General features: G+C 39.8%; 1 protein-coding gene and 1 long non-coding RNA gene across 5 annotated transcripts in view; one reads left to right on the top strand and one right to left on the bottom strand.

Moving 5' to 3' along the window:
- LOC107319982 (contactin-3) overlaps window positions 1–22,610 on the top strand; it is a 93,047-nt gene extending 70,437 nt beyond the window's left edge. For 3 of the 4 annotated variants that reach the window (XM_015875402.2, XM_015875398.2, XM_015875403.2), the window contains exons 10-21: window positions 6,412–6,539; window positions 7,985–8,160; window positions 10,961–11,078; window positions 12,185–12,343; window positions 12,445–12,594; window positions 13,266–13,336; window positions 14,175–14,409; window positions 14,556–14,671; window positions 15,519–15,705; window positions 18,224–18,336; window positions 19,919–20,087; window positions 20,659–22,610. In XM_015875402.2, the coding sequence (XP_015730888.1) occupies window positions 6,412–6,539; window positions 7,985–8,160; window positions 10,961–11,078; window positions 12,185–12,343; window positions 12,445–12,594; window positions 13,266–13,336; window positions 14,175–14,409; window positions 14,556–14,671; window positions 15,519–15,705; window positions 18,224–18,336; window positions 19,919–20,087; window positions 20,659–20,759 (1,723 nt within the window). In that variant the 3' untranslated portion in view covers window positions 20,760–22,610. The remainder of the gene's footprint in view (window positions 1–6,411; window positions 6,540–7,984; window positions 8,161–10,960; window positions 11,079–12,184; window positions 12,344–12,444; window positions 12,595–13,265; window positions 13,337–14,174; window positions 14,410–14,555; window positions 14,672–15,518; window positions 15,706–18,223; window positions 18,337–19,918; window positions 20,088–20,658) is intronic. The other variant, XM_015875401.2, reaches the window with a different exon arrangement.
- Window positions 14,680–20,735, bottom strand: LOC107319983. Its single transcript, XR_004308773.1, has 4 exons — window positions 20,641–20,735; window positions 19,351–19,454; window positions 18,811–18,900; window positions 14,680–14,896 (listed from the first exon to the last, which is right to left on the bottom strand). It is a non-coding gene; the product is annotated as an uncharacterized LOC107319983 (long non-coding RNA).
- Window positions 22,611–22,847: the final 237 nt, after the last annotated feature.

The raw sequence follows: 22,847 nt of genomic DNA, 5'->3' as shown, positions 1-22,847 counted from the left end.
ATTACTGTCTGCTATGAATAATTGCAATTCATGAATTTCTTGCAGTCCTAGAATTCCTCCCATTCAGTTTCCAATTAGCAGTACATTTTTTAGCCATTAACTAAATTTCTGATGGAGAGGTCTGGGAGGGGGTGGGGCAGATGGTGCCTTTTTTAATTGCAGAGAAAGAGTGGAGTGACTTCCCAAAAGGGATAATGCTGGGCACAGAGGTGCAGCATGTGCGTTACCTTTAGGAGAACACCTTTAGAATGAGCTTAATGTGTTTGATTCTCAGACCTGCAGTGTGGATTGAGCTCTCTCATAGAGCACTCAATGAGAAATACACAGAGTCAGTTGGAGTTTGCCTGTGAAGAGCCAGCAGGGCAACTGCAGTCTTCAGAAAGTATGGTGAGCTGTTTGTTTCTCCTGCAGGAGGTGGTTCCTGTGGGGGTACAGCTCTTGCACTGTGCCCCATAGGGACAAGTGCATGTACAGTTTTCCCAATGTATTTGTCTGTGAATAGTTAGAACCACAGTGCCATTGGTTTGGTAGGTTTCCCTGTGCTGTAACAGACTTGTTTGTTCAGCAAAGTGTAGAACAGTTTGTTGAACATCAGGCAGTGGGATGTTTGGGTTTTTGTGTTCATTCATGCAGGTGTTGGAGCCTGTCCTCTCTGGGGGGTGTGCCAGAACAGTCCCATCCCCACAGCACCAGGCACGCTGCATCAGTGCTCTGCTGCATTGGAGCCAAGTGCTACTTCAGAGTATTCCTAGTGTTTTGTTCTATGTGAATTTATGTTTCACTGGGGTTACTGATCACATTACTTCTGTAAAGCCTGAAAGGTTTTCATTTTGATGGCACTGTTGCTTGTATTTCTAATTTATTTTTAAATGGTGCTGCATTTTCAGTATGTAGAAGATTTGGATAATGACTCAGTAAATTTTAATTAAATGAGCTGAATCTCATACGTCTTGTAGAGGGAGGAATGTATAAGTCAAATGGGTTCGAGAGCCTTTGGACTGAGAAATTGCTCAGTGTTAAAGAACACGGTCTTGTTTCTTGTTAGTTTTGCAAGATATTCCATTTATTTATTTATTTTAATATAACTTGAATAAAGAGAACTAGACAGTGAAGAATGGTGGAATGCAGAAAGAATTAAGGCATGTGGAAGAATTAAGGCACTTCTGCATGTAGAGGTGAAGGCACAAAATGGGAATGAAGTGAACTGGGTACTGAAGCAGGAAGTACTCCCCTCCAAAATGCAGCTTTGCAACTGTGCAACAAATCGTCGTGGATGTAATGAAAGTGACAGTCAGGAATTAGTAAGAATGTCTACAGTGCATCCAGATCAGGTACTGACTGTGAGAATCCATGGTTAACTGGCACAGGTCTGTTTATAGCCCTTGTTATGATTGTGTGCATCACTGGGCTAGCAGCAGCTTGTATTCACTTAAGCTGTTCTTTCCAACCGTTTCATATTGTCAGGCCATTTAAAAGTGTCTGCAGTTGTTAAGTTGCATCCTGGTTGTTTTATTCAAATATTATTGTTCTGGAGCAGGTTCTCCTGATAGCAGATCACAGCATCCAGTGTCTCCAGGAGGTGAAACCTTCCATCTTCTCTGCTGAAAGCCCTCATCTCCAGATGGATGAGCTTTTATTTCTTAATGTGCATTTCAAAGAAGAGTATTAGATATTTTAATCAAGGCTAAATGCACTCCTTGCTGGTTTATCTCCTCCAAAAGCAGCAGGCAATACCAAATGTGGTCCGATGTACCCCTTTGGAAGATTTTATATTATGGCTCTAATATATGGCTGGAGAAAGGTTATGATTTTGAGTTGGTGCAGAGCAGTGTTTCATCTATAAGCTCATCCACCTGCATTCCAAGATGTTTGTAAATATACTAAGAGCAGAAAAAGATGAAAAGACACCACAAACTTTACCTTCACTAACAAACATCCTAAGGCAAGTCTCTCAACAAACCTTCAGTTTTAGCATCTTTCACTGTGATGAAGTGATGTCAAGTTCAAGGGGAAAGAAAAGATGAGGTACCGTTCTTGATAAAATATTGCACAATCCGTACAAGGTTCAGTTACTGGTTTTATCGTCTCTACAGTTCAAATTAAGTATTTTTACTTCATTTTGTGTTACAGTTTAAACGCTGTGGTCTGGAAAGTAATGCATTTACTTACTAGTGCTTCAATAGGAGCTTATTTTGGCTGGCTTTCTCGTTAAGTAATCTGATTTAATTTAGTTGGAATTTGCTTGATATATAAAAAGCTGGTTTGACCCACTTTCCACTGATCCTTTGTACTGAAGAGTTATGAACTGGAAAGTAATATGTTTATATTTATTATCAGATCACTAAGGGTTTAAAATATTTGGCTTTTCTGCTGAATAACCTGACAAATATAAAAAGGCAGTGATTTAGTTTGACTATCTGTTATTTTAGTAAGAAAGCCCTGTCATGGGAAGATGAACAAATTTACATTCATTAATGCTTTCATTAATGGCACACAACTTCAAGTGGCAGCCTTGGCACTGGAAGAGCTGGAATCCTAAATCCTGAGGCATCTGCTGGCCCTTCACTGGGTGGGTGGTTGTACTGCACCAATGTTTCCATTTAACACGGTTTTACATAGTACTGGTAATATATGTAAGCCTCTATATAAGGCACTCCCAGCTGTCTGAGCAAGCAGGAGTGAGGGCAGTGAATGCAGAATAGCGGGGATGTTCTTAGACAACGTACAGGAAAGTCAGCAGATTTCAGATTGGCTTCCTGGAGCATCACTTGTCTTCTAATCTCCAGTGATATTTTTCCCAGTATCTGAAAGTCCTGGAAGTACAGTGTGGTCTGCAACTGTAGTAAAATAACATGTCAGTATTGGAAGTATGTGTTCTCATTCTGGCTTTTCTGCATGGCTGGTTATGACCCGATGAGTGAAACACACCCTGGGGTATTGGGCAGAATTAATGGAGAATGTAACTTCAGTTGGCTGGAAGGTCTGTTTTGCCCCAATCCGTGTTCCTAATTTAGGTGGGATAGGAAGATTCTCCTCGTTTCGTCTCTCAAATCAGAAACGCTGAAGTCTACTCCTGTTCTTTTGACAGTAATCAAAGAGCATGACAACATGGACATGAGTTAGGACATTTGGCTGTTGTAGGTATTTCTTTATGCCACCCCTTTGGCTGCTGGAGAAGAGAGTCTTCTCAAAGATTGATTTCCTACCATTTTACTCAAGAGAGAATGATTTCATTTTTGTCAATCGCATTTTGATCTGAGGAGCAAATAGGTCCTTAAGTCAGCCTCCAGTTGTGCTAATGCATGTGTGCCAAAGCATTATTCAGCCAATTATCTTTATTTTACAGGGCTTAAAGTTCCTGCTGTTGGCGCATCAGAAATACGCAGGTCATGGAAAATGAAATTCACTTTGAAAATTGCTGGCCTTCAGCAAAATGTATTGGAAGAACTCCTGCAGACACTGGCAACTCTAAGGGGTGTATTATTGTTCTGTGTTAGAAATCTGGGTCTCTTCCTGGCAGCAGGAAGTTTTATCATAGTGTGCAAATATCTTGTAACTTCAGGTGTACAAAACACGTCAGTTTGTCTAATTTTTGAGCAGAAAGGGCTAGGACTGTTGCTAGGTGTTGCGTTTACATAAGCTGAGCTGCATTTACTGCTTTGTAATTGAAAAAGTAAAGAGTTGCTCTTTCTAATTTGCCAGTAAAGATTTCGACAATCATTTATTTTTTTTCAGAAATTGATTTGTTGTGTGGTTGCTGTTGTTTTTTATTCTGGAAAAAAAAGAAAGAAACTTGATTCTTAACTATGTCTAGGTTTTAATAAGCCTCTTGCTTCATTGGCTTAGATGAGCTAGGCTTTGAGATAGCTCAGAGCACTCTAAAAATGTGTTTTCCTTTCATTCTAATTAAACAATAGACATTTTCTATTCTATAGCCCAGTCCTATTTATAGTTTGTTTGATCTAAGACTTTGTCATCGCTGTTGGGTTTTTGTTTGTTTTTGAAGCTTTTCTGTTGGAAACTGCTTCAAAGTAGAAGATGCAGTGCATGCCATTGCAGTATATACTGATAGGTGAAAAGGCTGAAAACTCCATAGTGTGCTTGCAGCCATAATTGATGTATTTTAACGCATTTTATTGATGTAGTTATAATTATCTACAAAATTTATTAATCATGTCACATTTAAAACGCTTATAAACCATATTCTAAATTTTAATTAATTATAAATGCAACCAGATATTACTTGAGAATTTTCTGGGATGATCCAATAAGCACAAGGGAGGTCAGCTGTCCTACAGCTGATGAACCACAGCCTCCTGTGAAGAAAGGCTGAGAGAGCTGGGGTTGTTCAGCCTGGAGCCTCTGGGGAAACAGGATTCCAGCTTTTCAGTGTATACAGCGGACGGACAAAAAAGGCTGAGGCTGTGGTGGTGGGACAAGGGGCAGTGCTTTGAAACTGAGCAAGTGTAGATTTAGATCGGGTGTGAAAGAAGAAATGGTTTATGTTGAGCGTGGTGAGGCACTGGCACAGCTGCACAGAGCTGTGGGTGCCCCATCCCTGGCACTGCCCAGGGCCAGACTACGTAGAGCCCTGGGCAGCCAGCATTCATTCTCCTTAAGAATCTACCTCTAAATTATGCCACATTGGCTTCTCTGTCATTCTTGCAATACCATTTCTTGTTACTTTATTATCGACATTTTCATGATGAATGAAACTTATCTCAGGTGCCACGATACTGGGTGACATAGTGCGTTTTTAAAGATAACACACACACACACACACATTGGAAGTAATGAAGAAAAACAGTTAAAAGTTGAGCCTAATTTTATAGTGCTTTTCATTGCAAAGAGCTTTGTACTGTCAGTGATGCAGTGGAATGAATCCAGACTGCTCTGCTTTCAGACATTCAAAATGCAGTCTCCACGTGGCCTGGTGATTAGGTGAACTTGCTATTAAGCGAAAGCAGCAGAACTACAGAGGCACGGTAGAATCCCACTGCTGTGGTCTGAGGTTGGTGAAGATGTTTTTGGAGGATCCAAAGGTTGTGGATAAGATCACTGAACCCATCAGACTCTGAGCTGAGTTAAGCTGTCCTTATTCACCAACATCATTATTCCCTGAAAAATTGATTCAAATGCATTGCTTAAAAAATAATGCCATCATAGTGTTGTATTATTTATATTATAAGTCCGTATAAATAGTTAATGACAGTGCAGTTCACTGAAGCATATGTCCTTTAAGGGCCAACTTGCCTTTCGGCCATGAGATGCCATGCAAGGTATATACCAGCTGTGCCTGCCTGCAGTCCAGTAAGTCTGCCCAGCACTGCAGCTGGAATCTTGCCTTGTCCTTGGTCAGCTCTGTAGCATGTGCAGCTTCACCCCAAGCACTGCTCGCATGGAGCTGTTAGGTACAGTGTGTGAATGGCAGAAGAACAAGGAACTTGTGTTTTCAGTTGAGCATCCTGCTTACCTTGTGCCTGGGGCAAGTTTTGAGAAGGAAGTGCTCCCAATTCCCACTAATACTGAAGACTTAATCTGCTTCTTGTAGAGAACTGAATGCCAGCTGGGACAATTTATTGATACTAATTTCCCTCACGTATATTAAAAATAAAAGGAGCAGAAAGGATGTGTATTTAATATTGTACTGAATAAAGAAGACAAAACCCTTGTGACCCTTCTGGAAAAGGGAAGATAGCAGTATTAAGTTTCAGGACATGGCTGCCTTCTCAGATGATACGTACTTTGACGACTGCGTGAGACTTGACAACTAATGCTGTTAGAGGTTTGCCTCCAGTATTAATGTTGTTTGCTGTTCTGCTGATTCTCTTTAGCTGGTTGTGAGGTGTCTGGGACGTTTCCAAACTGCCTGCTAGCTAACCTGCCTACGGGGTTGGCAGCATAGCATCACTGTGATTCATTTGATGCCTTTGAAATGAACTGATGTATCAAGAAACTGTTGCACATCTCTTTTTCCCCAGTTATTCTAAACAGTTATGTATAGTTGTATGGGTCTATATGCAACTGCATATAGGAAGAGCTGGTTGAAGGTTCTGCATGTAAGGATTTGATAGATGGGAGGACCAGAAAGAGGAAATTGAATTATCCTTGCCTTTATGTCTCTCCTCTGCTGTTGTCCAGGATCTCAGCTCTACTGTTGGGATGTTGGTATTCTTGCATATCTATTGGTAATGTGACTCTCCTTTCAGTCTCCTTTGCTTAACTTCTATTTTTTAGGAGTATTTCTGTTTTCTCAGCATTACCCATACTCAGTGTACACCATCAAAACTGTCAAATACCACACTGAACCTGATGCAGTTTGATATACCAATGTAACACAATGAGTATTCAAATGTTTTATCAACAAAAGAATTCCATAACTTTCAAAATCTCTTTGTAATTTTTTTTTAGAATCACATTATTAAAGGATGGAGGACTAAGAATAACTAATGTGACCAAAGCTGATGCTGGAAGCTACACTTGTGTGGCAACAAACCAGTTTGGAACAGCCAGCGGGACAACAAATTTAGTAGTTACAGGTAGGTGGGCTGGAAAAAGAGGGTCAGGCTGACATTGAACTGCAAACTCTGCAACAGAAATCTGCCATCAGATGAATTCTGAATTAGCTCTTTGAACAAACACCAAAAGTGCTGAAAAGTAAAGTGTGATAAAATACATGTTTAAGGATATATAAAAATAATAGGGTTGATCTCTGGTTAGCTGAGAGGAAAGAGACAGAGGGACTCCGTCTTTCTCCCTTTTGGCACAGAGATTTCTTGGCCCTGGGAGCTCAGATGAGGATGTTCTGAACACTTCCTTCCACGCTCTCACTTAGTTACCTGAAAACTAAACAAAGCAAGCTTGTTGCGCTTCTTTTTATTTAACATGTTAAAAAACAAAGTATGAAATTCTTGCCAACCAATAATATTAGAGGTCATTATACATTCCAGTCCAAAAATCTCTTTAGCCCTATGGAGCTGTATGCTTATTTGCTCATGGAAAAAGATGTGGAAGAAGCTCCAGCTGCAGGAGTGCTCGGGGACACCACAGGCAGTAAAATATCAAGTCTTTCAAAAGCTAATTGTGTACATAATTGCTGTTAAAAGAGTTGTTGCCCCTTCCTCTGAGACAGCCATTACTTGCTGCTGGCTGAGATGCTGGCTGAGAAGGACGGGTTCTTTGTGAGCTTTAGCTGAAGACTCTTTTCTCATGATGTTCTTTATTAAAGATGGGAATAAATGCAAGATTTTCCAAATGCAGAATTATCAAATATCCTACTGCATTGCATATCCCATACATCTCATAGACCCAAACAGAATTATTCTGTTCAGTGAAGAAACAGCTACAGATTTTCAGTCTGTTTCTAAATGATTCATGCCCTTTTATATACAAATAACAGAATTATGTACCGAGGATTTATAGAAGGAAATTTAATTTTTGCAGTATTTACAGTATATGATATTTGTTCTGTTTGTGTGATTCAGGAATTGTAAGCTGCTTTTCCTAATGGCACTATTTATGTTTTATATGATATACAGACCCAGATACCCAACACGTCTTACCCTATATAGATTTCCTCTGGTTTCCAGGTTTTGTTATCTCCTTCCTCCACTCCCACCTTTTAATCTTCTCTATGGCTGCTACCACAGCATCCTGTTCCAAAACATATGGGTTATTGCTGAGAACCACACATGCTTCTGAATGGTAATTTCATTGCTGTGGGTTGCAGTGAGTTTAGCTTGGTGAGGTACATTGGTCTGTACACAGCAGGTTAAAAGCTACTTCTTCAGTCTCAACAAACTCCCACTGGTAAATGTGCAACGATACAGTGCTCCAACAAAAGAGGTCGGTCAGCAGCATTTACAGTCCAGCTGTATAATTTGAAGTGACTGTCATTAATCAGATTTGAAGAACACAATAGAACATTAGTGGCAGACAAGTCTTAGTACTACAGAAATCCAATAACTGATTTTTCTGCTCTCAGAGCCTACAAGGATCATTTTGGCACCTTCGAACATGGATGTCACTGTTGGAGAAAGTGTCATCTTGCCTTGCCAGGTTCAGCACGATCCTATACTGGACATCAGCTTCACATGGTATTTCAATGGGACACTCACTGACTTCAAGAAAGATGCCTCTCATTTTGAGAAGGTTGGAGGGGTAAGTTGTGAACTTCTCTTATGCAGCACAGACAGGCTCACTTACTGTTTCCAACACTGCAAAGGTTTTTTCTTCTCTCTTGGGTGTATGGAATGTAGTAGTCTTTGTTGCAGAGAAGTCATTAATTGAGCTTAGCTTGCAACACATAGCCTGGTCTCCAGACATCTCGTGTTTTAGACCTGAAGTTTTATAGGTGACAGAGGGAGGCAATACTTCACTTTTCCCCACGTGAATAAATAAATAAATAAATAGATAAATAAATTAATAAAAACCCTCTTAAAAACAGGAATTCATCAAAACTTCTCAACCAGTTGTGAAGGAAGTTTCAGAGTATTGGTTAACTCCGACTTCTGACTGTAGAAAATCTTACCTGGGAGTTTGTTGTATGGCACAGAATTAGGGGTAGTTATGGAATACTGAGGTTTAGGTGACTGTTTTTCAAGTCTTACTTGTCCACTAAGGCTGATGGAATCATTTCATCCCAGTAAGTAAAGAAGCCTTCCAGTGCATATTTGTTAAATGGAAATATCTGTGCTTAATTTCAGCTTTGTTGATAAATATGGCAAAAGGAAAATAATTTTGCAGTGGATGGAGATCTGTGTAATGATACTGTACCACGACTGGGTCTTCCAGATGGTTAGAAAAATATAGGATATCTCACTGTTGTACTACTCTTCTTTGTTAGATAAATGATTTATACAGAGGCTATGGGCAAACCAAGCAGATTTTGGAGCTCAGAACAGATTTCCTCTAAACTGCTTCTGGTATCACCTGCTCATACAGCCCAGCAATGGCTGAAATCATAAGGCAGTCAGGAAAAGCAAAAGCAATTCCAGCAGATGTTCGTACCGTGCATGAACTTCTGCTTATTGCTATTCTGTGTAGCACTGAGAAAGGAAGGTGACCTTGCTGTCACCTGGGCTTGTCCACACTGACAACGATTTAATCTGGCTTGGCAAGAACATGGGCACTGCTATTGGTCTGCAGAGCTATGGCAGCTGAGTGCCTTCTGCATTGGAGCTTTTTGCTGCTGCAAATCTTCCCCTCGATACTTCAGGATGCTCCTCCAAAGCATCCACAAATGGTTTAAATGCAGCGTTATTATTTCAGTGTTTTATGCTTCGGTGCAATTATTCTGTTTGATAGTCCCTCTGCCTAGATGTTTTAAATCTAGTTTGCTACAATTAGTTCATGTAGAACATGATTTGCTTTGTGTATCCGTTGTTGTTGCTGGTCATTTCCTGAATATCCACTTCCAATCAAGTTAGATGGATTTCTAGATTGCCTCTTGCATAACTTTTAGGGTACTGGAGGCAACCAGTGATGGACTGTCCTCTAAACGTTCACATCTTTGTTTTTAAAGAATACCTGATGTTGTATTTGTTATCACACATGGAAGGGAAGCAAGCAAAGTTTTTTCAGCCTCTATGTGAGACATTGTAATGCTCATCCTACTCATTAACTGGAGATGTTGGCATCAGGGAATGAAACTCGAGCTCAAAAAGAAATACTTGTGACAAAATGGCGCAGCTGATTTGCATAGAGTTAGAGATTTATCTGAGATAATGGCAGTCTCTGTGAAAACAAATTATTATTGAAATATAAGGATCCAAGCAGAAGCAATTGGTGTGAGCATAAAAAATAATTAATTGCTAAAGACGATGGGTTGGAAAGATCGTTGATTCTTCTTTTCTGGAGACCACAGCAATCATGGCTTCCCTTTCTCCCAAATCACTGTGTTCTCAAGGATCAGTTGTGGGCGGAGAGCTGGGAATACCCGCTAAGTTGTGCTCAATGAAACTGCTGCTCCAGAAATTAGAAAGAGGGGGGGGGAAATGAAATCTGATAGACTTTTCACCTGGAAGCTTTGATGTGAACAGGACTGAGGCACATCGTTCAGCTGCCACATGGGGAGGTTTTGAAGCAAACCGGTGACCAGAAGTTTAGGATTGAGTGCTCTATTCCAGTAAAGTAGAAAACAAACAATAGAGGGTCTGTAACACCATACGAAGTTACAGCTATCACTCACTCAAGTTTTTTGCCTGCTTTCTTTGATTCTCATCAACCACATGGCATAAGGTGAGAGAGGGCAAAGGAAATGACCAAAGTTTAAATGCACAATGAAAAAAGAAAGAAGTAGGACCTTAAAATCAGGGCAATCAGCCAGAGAGCTGCAGAGGCATTATGCTTAAATCCAAGTGTGATCACAATGCAAAGTAACTTGGCAGACAAACAGCCGGGGATGCAAGATGCTCAGTGAGAGGGGCTCAGCAGCACAGACCCAAGACTCATACTGTACCTTTCTGAGTTTCTTCTCTAAGCCTTCAGAATGGACCAGGTTCTGCTCTGTTGCTTTACCTGTTTTAACTCTCTGAATATCTTTGATAATTAGACTTACATATAAATTCTGTCTAGAAGTCAGATTGGATGATGGCTACAGAACTGACATCTTTCTTGTGGCTTGGAGGCAAGCAGTTGGTCACAGGGAGCTGACTTTCTCCATGGTTCTTAACAGCTGTCTGCAGGTGTGTTCCCAGTGCTGGGCACCTGTGCTGCTTCTCATACAAGGAGAGGCACTAACTACAGTCTGACCCTGTTTACAGCCATGTAGCACGGAGCAACTGCTGGGTAATAACCTGCTGTCCTGCGCCTGTAATTCTGGGACAACTTTATCTTAAAGTTTACCTAGCCAGTTTATCTTAAACTTCGTCCGTTCGGGGTGATATTTTCTCCACTTCCAAACTGTGATCTGAATATTAAATGATATGCTAATTAATTTAACAAGTTCGTATTTTGACAGAGTGCATCAGGAGACTTGATGATTAGAAACATCCAGCTGAAACACAGTGGAAAATACGTTTGTATGGTGAAAACAGAAGTAGACAGCGTGGCATCTGCAGCTGACCTTATAGTACGAGGTAAATTTCAGCTTCTGTTACTGTGAATTGTGTTTTCTTACTGTTCTGTGCTTCAGATTGCAGAAACCGCTGATGTAGATTACAAAACCTGTTCATCTATGACTTACGTGGCTCTGCATTGAAGTTAGGCTCAGCTTTAGATGAAACTTGCTTCTTCCCAGGAAAAAAAAATTAAGAATTGAAGAATAGATTAAGTGATGACATGACATCTTTTCTCCTGACAGTCCTTCAAGCCACCAATGAGTGGCTGTACTTCCTTCCCTTCCCTTCCCTTCCCTTCCCTTCCCTTCCCTTCCCTTCCCTTCCCTTCCCTTCCCTTCCCTTCCCTTCTCTTCCCTTCCCTTCCCTTCCCTTCCCTTCCCTTCCCTTCCCTTCCCTTCCCTTCCCTTCCCTTCCCTTCTCTTCCCTTCCCTCTTTCCAGAGCAGGAATGCTTGCAGAGCTAAGCATGAACTGTAGCTTTCGTTGTTGATGATGCAGCTACATTTACTGCACAGGAAAAAGCAGTAATCCAGAAATCAACGTGATGCAATCAGGTTTTATTCAGTGTATTTCAAAATATGCCAGGTATTTTATAATTGCCTTTGTACTGTTAGTTACTTCACCAGTTTGCTGGTGCAGAATCAGCATTTTTGTTAGGCTGCCTGGAATCAGAGCTTTTCCAGAATGCAGCAGGACATTTGCCTGACTGAATTGTCACTCTTGGTGCTGGTCAGATGTTCTGATGAAGAATTGCTACAGTGCTTCATACACTAAAGCAGCTGCAGGTAACAAATAGGCGGACTACAAAGATAGCATAGTAGATTAAAAGAGGACATCAAGGACCAGAGTAAAAACTAGATAAGGTGGAATGGAAAGAAGAATCATGCTGAACAAAGGTCAGGGGACTAAAAAAAAACTTGCCATCTGCATAACAGTTCAGGGTTACTATTTCAGAATTATCATTTCAGATGCAAGTATCATTAATATTAATAATGTTAATAAATCCTAATCCAAACGTTTACTTCTTCCCACAGTACTATATAGAATGGGTATCCTTACTGCAGTATTTGGGATTCCCAGGGTACTGGCTTTACTAAACACCACCTATTTTTCAATCTTTTCCTAGGCTCACCTGGGCCCCCTGAACGTGTGAGAGTGGATGAAATAACTGATACTACAGCTCAGATCTCCTGGCAAGAAGGCACAGATAATCACAGCCCGGTGACCGCTTACACCGTGCAAGCAAGAACACCTTTTTCAGTTGGCTGGCAGCGAGTTACCACAGGTAAAATGCATTTCTCGTTATAGGTTCTATTGAAATACGAAATGAAATATGAAATGGTCAGGATACAGCAGGTTCTTAATTCTCTGCTTCTTTATTAATAGTTCCAGACGTGATTGATGGAAATACATTCACAACCACAGTGGTGGATTTAAATCCTTGGGTTGAATACGAATTTCGTGTAGTTGCCAGTAACAAAATAGGAGGTGGAGAACCTAGTTTACCCTCAGAAAAAGTAAGAACTGAAGAGGCAGGTTAGTGGGTTCTTCTATTTGTCTTTAATACAAGCATCTTGAATATATTACAACAACAACAACAACAACAAAAATCACGTGTTTGGCTCATTTCAATTAAGCTTGGAATTTGTATCAAATGTAAAAGTCTGTAACTAGTTTGTTAGTGACTATTTGTGTTCAGCTTTAGAACAGTTTATTATATCCAAATATATTTCAGCTGTATTTAGCATGGCAAACTCTCTGTTCAGTCAGTGCTGCACAGTCTGAAGCTATAAATGTCTGGGGAAGAGGTGAGTTCTGACAATTTCCTCTTCCTGGTATTTGGTCAGTGTACACCCTCCACAGTACTAGCATGTAGCTCAGAATGCACTGATTGAAATACTAAGTGTTAATTGGGATAAGGCTGTTGCCCAGCACACCTGGTAAGTTAGCCCTGTTGAAAACTCAAAGCATGCCACTAATTTTTAGATGCTCAGTAAACATTTAAAGTAGAGCACACACAGGGTTCCATTTGTGAGGTTCTGCAAATGCTCAAATGCGTGTCTGCCCCATGCAGGTTCTAAAGCACTCATCTCAATTTGCAAAAGAAATAGGAAAACTGGAGAGTTAGCTCCAGAGAATGAGGTTAACTTGTGATATCATCTCATCTATTGACACGGTGTCGACAGCTGTATGTTTCTTTTTCACAGTTCCTGAAATTCCCCCAGCTGAAGTCAGTGGGGGAGGCGGCAGCAGGTCTGAACTGGTCATAACATGGGATGTAAGTTTTCTGGCAAGCAATTTTCTTTAGAGAATGGTTGTTTTCATTGAAATGCTTCTTTAAAGACGATTTTTCCTGGCTGCAGCAGCTTCTCATCTAGGATGTATATGAGCTCGGTAACATTCTGTAATGTGAGCTGTGCACGTTTGCCTTCCCAGTTTCACTTGCTACTGTTTGACTGCAATCAGTAAGAAATTCAGTTAGCTTGTCTAAGATGATTACTTTTCTCTCAAACAGTTGTCAAGGTAAAAGGGGGCAGGGAGGGATGAGAAAACGAAGAGCTGGTTGTTGCTCAGAGGTTGAGCCAAAGTGCAACTTTACAGATTGTAATTTCCTACCATTAACTCAAGATGCCTGAGCTAAAGGATCAGATACTGTTTCAAATTATGTATCCTATTTTAATGAGCTATAAGATGTTACCATGCTACTTCTTACTGATATTAGCAACTCCGTGTTGTTACTTAATCAAATCACATCAGGGGAAGATGCAGATTATTTAGTATTATTATTATTTAGTACATTATTTATGTACTATGAATTGTGACCAGAAATTGAAAAAAATATGTTTCCTGAAGTGTCTTAAGGCAGTTTACTTAACTGGAGAACAAGAAATGTGTTTGAGAGCTGCTCTTCTCCTGATGTGTGGATAGTTTCAAATGAAAGCATTTCACTCTATGGTACCAGAGTTTATTGTTGATGCAGTGATCCCAAATGCAGACCAGAAACAGTTTGCAGCTGCATGCAATACATTCACAGCAGTGATGTTTTGCTCCTTCCAAGCTTTTCCAGTGCGGTATGTAACGTCACGGGCTTCTGTTGCTGGTTGCTTTTCTCACAGCCCATCCCTGAGGAGTTACAAAATGGAGAAGGATTTGGATATGTCGTCGCTTTTCGCCCCTTTGGCACCACAACATGGATACAGACCGTAGTCACCTCTCCTGACACGCCCAGATACGTCTTTAGGAATGAAAGCATCTTGCCGTTTTCACCATACGAAGTCAAAGTTGGTGTCTATAACAATAAAGGAGAAGGGCCTTTCAGTTCAATAACCACCGTTTTTTCAGCTGAAGAAGGTATGTGATTTTCTGCATATATTTAATATGTTTTATCAGATAATATGGCGACAGTTGATATAACTGAGGTCAACTTGAACATGAACATATTTATTTGCACCATCACCTACGCTGCTCATCTCTTCAGTGCTGATTTCCAATTACAGAGCCTACCGTTGCCCCCTCGGGTGTGTCTGTGACAAGCCTGTCCTCCTCTGTCATCGAAGTCTCCTGGAAAGCCATTCCCTGGAAGATGAGTAGTGGAAGGCTACTGGGTTATGAGGTAACGTCATTTAAAATGCTCCTCCTGTTCCAAAGGGCTGTGATCCAGAATGTCTTCACACGCATAGCTTGTGCCAGACAGCCTGGTTCCTGACCTTTCTTCCGGGCTGTGGGTCTGAGCCAACACTGACTGCTCTGCAGTGCAGGCTCTGGGGAGGATGTTCAGCCAGCCTGAGCCTTCTGCGCAGTACTTTTCCATTTCTGCCACTACTCAGAAGTCAAGATTCTGTTTTAAAAAAAAGGGGGGGGGGGGATAGTATTTTTAAGGGGGTGGGTGGTTGTTGTTTGAAAATCAAAGCAAACAGCTATTAGTGCAGAGTACTAGCCTCTACCAATGCCTAGTTTATAGAAGGTTACCACCCATCCGGGCTTTTTCTCTGTACCATCTTCACCCAGAAAATGAATGTTTTCTTCCATATATCTCTGAAATGGGACCAAGAATGAAACTGTTTTGTTTCCTGTGATGGGTGCTGTGTCTATCACTATTATTAAACTGACTTTTTTTTTTTTTTTTTTCCAGAATTGCAACTATTTTGGGAGCTAAGATTTGTGGACTCTGACTTGTTTCCTTTGTAGATGAAGCAGTGATTCTCCTCTGGTTGTAATTCTTTAATTCAACTAATGTCTAATATTTCAGTTTTGCTTTTTCTGCAGTCAAAAGGGCAGCAAGCATGAAAGGCAGATGGATGAGCAAATTATGTTGAAACAGCATATATATTTTGGAAACTTGAATGTATTTCTACTTTTTCAGCTGCCAGATACGCACCTGAAGGAGTCAAATGCAATGACACTGCATGGAATTGAACATTTATCCAACATTTTAAGTAGCTCTGTTCTGTATCTACTAGGTGAGGTACTGGAATAATGGAGGAAAAGAAGAATCTTCAAACAGAGTTAAAGCTGCAGGGAATGAAACATCAATAAGAATAACAGGTTTGAAGAGCAACTTAGCATACTACACAGCTGTCCGTGCCTACAACAGTGCTGGAGCAGGTCCATTCAGTGCCACAGTGAATGCTACCACAAAAAAGACACGTAAGTATCACAGCTATGAAGTGGGGAGAGACATAATGGTGTGTTAGCATCTGCAGGCAAATGAAGAATAGATGCATTAGTGGGAATCACGATGCACATAAGTGACCTAAATCTTCATACAAAATAGAAGAGCTGGGCAACTAAGTCAAGCACAGATCCTCAAGTTTTTACCCTCTGTGACTTTAGTACAATGAGTACATAAAACTCAAACATACCGGCAGAGCTGAGGTAAGATCATTTCTGCATAAAAACTTGATTATTCTTTTAGTGACTTAACAAATGTAAAAAGAAATAATTCTGTTAGTTGGAAAGAAGAGCAATGACTTATTGCATTTCTCAGGGTTCTCCAGGGCATGGCATTTGGATGATCCTCACACAATTCTTGCAAAATAATCATTCACATCCATTGTTCTCCCTTAGTCAAGTAACACAAGGGACACCTTTCCTATTAAAAAAAGGAGAAATTAAGCGGGAGAACAGATTGTCAAAGACTGTGCTAATTTTTCTACAAATAAAAAGTATATTCAATGTGTTCTTGCTTTGTGATACAACTCAAAATCAGGGTAATCAATTTTGAAGTAGTTCTTCCAGATTCAGAAGAAAGTATCCCTAAATCTGCATGAAAGGTCAAACTCCCTGGAACAGTCATTAATGTCCATCTGCTGAAAGGAGTTGTATCATCGATATTATGAAACTCTAATCTCACGGTAACTTTATACACAGAAACAAGCATCACTCACTAGCACTGAGGACTGACCCAACTCTGATTGATATTTATTGGCATTTAAATACATTATACATACAGTTACTGTGAAGCACCTCAAGGAGAAGTTTTTTAGATTAGTCTTACTTAGCCTTTACTACATAAAATTGCAGTTAATTGTGGAGGTTTCACATCAGTTTACAAGGTGAGATGTTATTATTTAGTATTCAGGAGGTCTTACAACAAACTGTTCTGTCTCTCAGCTGTAATAAAGAGAAATATTAGTGTGTATGAGTAACTTTAAGCATCTGATGAGTCCTGGAGAAATCTGTGCAGCTATTTGCACACTTTGCACTGAAGATAACTATTTGGTATTGGCTATTACAAACTTGAAGCTTATTAGAGATTTGGGTAGCTGAAGCAAAGTAGAGCCTTTTCCATCAGTTCTGTAAGTCTGTTCTATAGTTCCTGTATAAGTTTCTATACAATTTCTATATAATCGTTCTTCATTCTTTTAGATGACATTAATAGTTTGTTATGGATTTAAGAGAGTGACTCATTTCTCTCAAATTCAGCTTTAATATCTGAGTGTGTAAACTTACCTGTATCTGCTCTAAAACTCAAATCTCAGGAGAAAAACGAACTCCTTTTGCATTTACAGAGATTAGCTATTAGTGCATCAGGTTGAACCGTATCTAGTATATAGAACAAAGCAAACACTGCAAAAGAACAGATCTTGGAATAGTTGTTTGACTTCAGTTATTTTATATCTTGGCCTCACATTCTGTGTCCACACAGTGCTATGCAATATAATCAGGTGCTTTATGATCTGACTGCTAATGGAGCTATGTATGCAAATGAGCTTAACAATAAAGGGAATGGAAAAAAAAAAAAACAACCAGAAAGCCACAAATGTAATTGCAGGCACAGAGCTGTGAAAGCACTATTAGGTGTTAACAGTGGATACGTTCAGCATCAAAGCTTGGAGCAGTCCACCTAAGCAGCAATAGCCTCCACTAGGTGACAGCAACAGTAAATTGTTTCCCTTAATGCATTTAGAAATATTTTAATAGTTCAGTGGTTCATTGCATGATCCGCTTTCTGGGAAGTCAACTTGAAGCATCTGAACAGGTTTGTATTTTACCCTTCCATTGAGGTGTACAGCCAGAAGCACCGCACTCCCTTTGAATACAAGTCTCAGGCTGTTAATGAACACCACCAGAAAAACACCCCCAAAAAAACAATAGGCTTGTTTAGCTAAAGGCTCGTTAATTGTTCCAGCTGCAGCTCCTGAAACCATACAGACTGCATTTCAAAATCATGCCTCCAGTTAACAGAACAAAAAAATCTTGTCACCTGTTTTTATATTTCAGCCATGTTGAAGTCAATCAGGAGAGCACGAGGGTCTGAATATTCACTAAAACTAAATCTGTTTATTGTGGAGTATTTACTTATTCTTCAAAACATACTACAAATAAGAACTGTCTGTTATCATTGTTGGTTTCATTAGAGTATGTTCTAATTGATCACCCGTGTCCTAAGAAATATGCTTTTGTTTGACTGCACTTAATGAAACACCATCAACAGATAATGCAACTTCAGAAATAACATTTATTTGCTATTCTGTTTTTCTTTCATTCTGTTTTTCCAATTTAGTCTCTGAACCATAAAGTGTACAAATGACGAGGCTGTATTTGACTTGCTTTTACATCCGACACGTAATGACAATCAATTACCTGAACTGTTATTTCCTATTGTAGAATAAATCACTAATGCCAATTAAATTAAAGTCATGCTTTTATTATGTATTCAAAGCACCCAGTCAACCACCAGGAAATGTTGTGTGGAACGTTACTGACTCCAGAGTAATCCTCAACTGGGAAGAAGTGAGAGCCATGGAGAACGAGTCTGAGGTGACTGGGTATAAGGTGAGCAAAAGAGCAGCAACTACAGGAGAATCTGAAAGCAGCACTCCCTTCCTTACTTCATCTGTTTGCACCCTCTGTCTCACTTGTGTACATCAAAATCATATTCAAACTGTGTCTCACAAACCATAGTCCTTTCACCATTAATGGTACACTGAAGCTTTCTATTGCTGGCTAAGTAGATTTTTTAGTACCAGGCATGAAGTTGATATTCTTAAACCTTCTTCTTCTTACTTCTGTGAGACTTGCTCCCTTTCTTCTTAGAAGTTACATTGCTGCATCTATTCCAGAGCTGGTCAGTGCACAAACATACAAGTATTTAAATACATCCTTTATACTTATGAGAATTGTTGAGGATGTTTTTGATCAGTGCACAGATAGACCTCATGTGCCACTTAAAGGTATACAAATGTAAGTGAAGATGTGACTATGCGTTGTTCTGGGATGTACTGGCAAGAAATAATGCTGAAATCTTACCTGGTTTCACAGAGGTAGCCAAACAAAGGGAATCCAGTGCATAGCTCCAAACTGCATACTTTGTCTCCCACAGCAGTTCAGGTTTCTCTACTAGAAGCATACCAATAAGCTGAATTTTGATAATGCTGGTTAATTTTACCCAAGTAAAAGCATTTAGGGCTGTCATTTTTTTTTAACCCCAGAAGCAAGGGCACTATAGTTAACAGAAAGCTGGTTTGTCAAGCAGAATTTCCAACAAATGACATTGAAAGCAGCAGAGCAGCCGCAGCACGGGTGTTGTGGAGGGCAGCCAGATGGTTGTGTCCCTCAGAGCTTTTTTCAGCACAGTGTGGCATTAGGGAGCATGGCCCGAGGGTGGCAGCGTGTAGCACACAGCTGAAGGTACCGAGAGGCCACTGTCATTTAGATGGATTCAGGGTGAGGATCCTGGTCTGGTGATGGATCACCATGGATCACCAAATTGCAGTGGCCCTGCATTTCTTAGCATCCGTTACTATTGCCATTATAGTTTCATACTGCATTGGGAAACCCCTGACTTACCTGCTTGTCAAGTTTGCAGAGCTCTGCCAGGTGCATGAGCTGGATGTCAGACCAGAAGAGAAGCTGATGTTGCTCTTGCTTGTATCCTTAAAACAGGACATTTTCTGTAGTTAACAGTAATGACAGAGTAATTTAATTAGCACTTGTGGAACATCTTCCAACACAGTCCCATCATTTTCTCATTCTCACTAGTTCTCTCCTTCCCCATATTAAGCATCGGCAGCATCAGTTGATCTAGATAACGACAGGCTCCAAATTGTGGAGTAATCTATGAAGCAGTGACAACATCTCTCAGCAGACAGCAGAGCATACTGTCACACATCCTGCCATTTCAGATTAAAGTTAGGTGAAATACTTTCATTCACATTCACGTCTTTCACTACTCCCTTAGGTACTGAATGTAATTGTGCCCTGTAATATTAACCAAAGATTAGACCTTTTCTCTCAACACCTTCCTAAGGCCAAACCTTCCCATCCAAGAAACATGAATAAAAATTGCATACCAAAGCCTGCTGGGAGAAATATGGCACTACAGACTTTCAAAAGATGCTGTTTGCTTTTGTTGCAGGTTCTGTACAGGACAAGCGGTCAGAACAACATGAATGTGCTGAACACAGACAAAACAACAGCTGAACTTCTGCTGCAGTTAAATGAAGATTACATTATAGAAGTAAAAGCAACAACTGAAGGTGGAGATGGCACTAGCAGTGATCAGATCCTGATTCCCAGATTAGCCAGTATGTTGAAGCTAAACTGCTGTTTTGTCTTGTTTATGTTCAGTCCTCACCCACTACCAGAACCTCCACTGTACCCACCCAGTACAGCAACATATCTCTGCCTTTGCATGGTGCTGCATTATTAAACGTGCAGGTGACACAAGGCAGGTGTCACAGGTTATCTTTACAGGAATTGAGTCCTTATTGATAGGAGAACAAAAATTAAAGCGTGTATGTAGTATGGTAATAAGGTATTAAAAGGAAAAGCAATTAACAGTCTTCCTGCCCTTATGCATGACAGACTTCATTCTACCAAACTGGTAAATTACCATGTAAATTGGTATTAAGAAACATTTTTACTTCTTTTTTGTTATAGTTGTCTTGACAGTAGAGACCATTAATATAGCTTAAATATTTTGCAGTACATTTCCATAGCTTAAAAATACACTGTTTCTATTAATAAGTTTTCAATGTTTATCAAATATAAAAACCAACAGTAGGGTTTTTTTGCTTAGTATAAAGTAAGAGCAATGATTTGACACAGCAGACAGTCGTGCTTTCATTTAATCCTGACCTTTTCCGTCTGTCTCAGGTATGGATGCAAGAGGCTCGGGTCCATCAACCTTGAATATCTTCAGTCTATCCAGCATCTTACCAACAGTGTTCTCCTTCTCTCTTAATTCAGTGTTGTGATGATGCGTTTTCATTTGCTAGGAAAAACAAATTATCAATCAGTTATTACAGAAAAAATGCTTTTTTTTGTTGTTGTTTTTTAACAAACAAACAAACTGCAGTGGTTAATGCATGTTTTTCTTCTGATGTGTTTTTAAATTCTTTACATTTCACTGTAGGTTGAATTAAAAATATCATGTAAAGTTTAGCAAATCCTTTAAAAAGGAGTCTGAAATGCCTTAATACTTGAACCAAAGGAGTTTACATATTATGTACTTCAGCTACAGTGTAAGAGTTGAAAGCAATGGCACTGTGATCAATTACAAGGAAGAGCTCAGCTCTATGAAAAACTCAGTTTTTACAGTGACAATGAATTGCTTTGAGTATATTATACAGTATTATGATAACATCATTGTACATACAAAAGCTGAGAACAGAGCGTGCAGTTTCAATCACAATGGAAGACATCAACTACTTGGTAGTACTTTAAGACAGTGCCATTGGCTTGCTGCCCTTTATGTAAGTTATTCTGAATCTAACAAGAAATCAAAGCTAGAAGTTAGAAAAGTCACACTATTAATGTTAGTTTTGCACAGTCCACATTGGGGTGTCCGAGAGGCAGAGCTTCCACTACTTCTAAGAAATGATCTCAGCCACGTTTCAAAGAAGGCTCTCTTTTATCCCAGCGTACATCTGTGTGCTCTTTCCAGCACTTGACCTTCCTCTTAATCGCCTCTAAGGTAATTTCCTGACATCCTTACCTTACATTCAGTACATAACCAAGTTCTCCCACCTTTGGGATCACTCCTATTGCCCTTCTCTGCAATCCTGTCGGTGTGTTTCACAAACACAAGTGCCCATTTGCAAGCATTACTGAAATGCAGTTGCACCATGGCCTTATGAAGAGGAACTGTTACCACCTTCCTACCTTGTGATGTGGTGTTTCCAGATATGCAGCCCAAAATTATCTTCTTGTCTGCTGCACCACACGCGCTGTAAATTCAATAATACATTCATAAATCTCTTTCCAACTGCTCCTTAACCAGTTCAGATTATTTCACGTGGTCCAGCACTCTAATACACCCCATTATTATCATCTAATTCGAGTAAATTTATGGCAATACTATAGTTTAACATTTTAAAAATACATCAAGGTTCTCAAGCTTGCTACAGTGAAATCTATGCTTTCTTTCATAGCAATACCTTAAACCTGGTATACCCGACTGTCACCATTGTGAATTTAGACCAGTCAGCCTCTTAGACATATCCATGGTACTGCAAGTGTTCATGTGACATAAAGCATATCTTAAAGACCTTTATTTTTTATCTCACAAAGTTATTACAGCACACAAATATGAAGAACCAGGACTAAAGGTATCATAACACAACAGAAATACTTTGATTTGCATTCAAACAGATTAGCATCACATCCAGATGAAAATAGTGCTAGCTGTTGAAGTAAGAAAGATCTGTATATACTGTAAATATATAGTTATAAATGGCTAGTTGCTTTTCAATGTGGCTAACCAGTGATGTTTGCAGACACTTGCAAATAGGGGGGAGGGCGGGAGATGGAAAACAGGGGTTACTAGTAAGTGTATAGTTCTGTTTCCTGCAACAAAGGGTGAATCTTTCTATTCTTGTTTCACAGAATTCCAGTCCACGTTCCTGTATTGCCATTTTCATGCTATTGCAGTGTACTATTTAATTTCTAGTTATATATCTCCATGAGATATGTACCGAGTACTTTGTTTCATATTGAAAAGTTGAAAATTTCTCCTAAAACTTCCAGTTGTGTGTGTATCCTATGGTTATCTGTATGCATTTTTCTATTCTAATAAAATATTTATTACATAGAGGGATACAAGACTATTTCAGATCTTAGTGCGTGTCCTTATTGTGCACCTAAACATGGGGATTCACTGCAACTAAAATCCTTGTCTGTGTTCCCCAGAACATTTCTGCTACCTGATGCTTCATGGCAGTTTCCTTCTCAGCAGTTCTGCTGCCATAAGGTTAAAATCCTCACCTGTATGGCCAGGTCTGCTCCTGCAGAAAGGAAGGCAGGAGGAAGAGGAGGAGTAAGGGCTACAGCTGCTGAGCGCTGCC

Source organism: Coturnix japonica, chromosome 12 (assembly GCF_001577835.2).
Source record: "Coturnix japonica isolate 7356 chromosome 12, Coturnix japonica 2.1, whole genome shotgun sequence".
NCBI lineage: Eukaryota > Metazoa > Chordata > Aves > Galliformes > Phasianidae > Coturnix > Coturnix japonica.
This window is presented reverse-complemented; position numbering and strand designations above follow the sequence as displayed.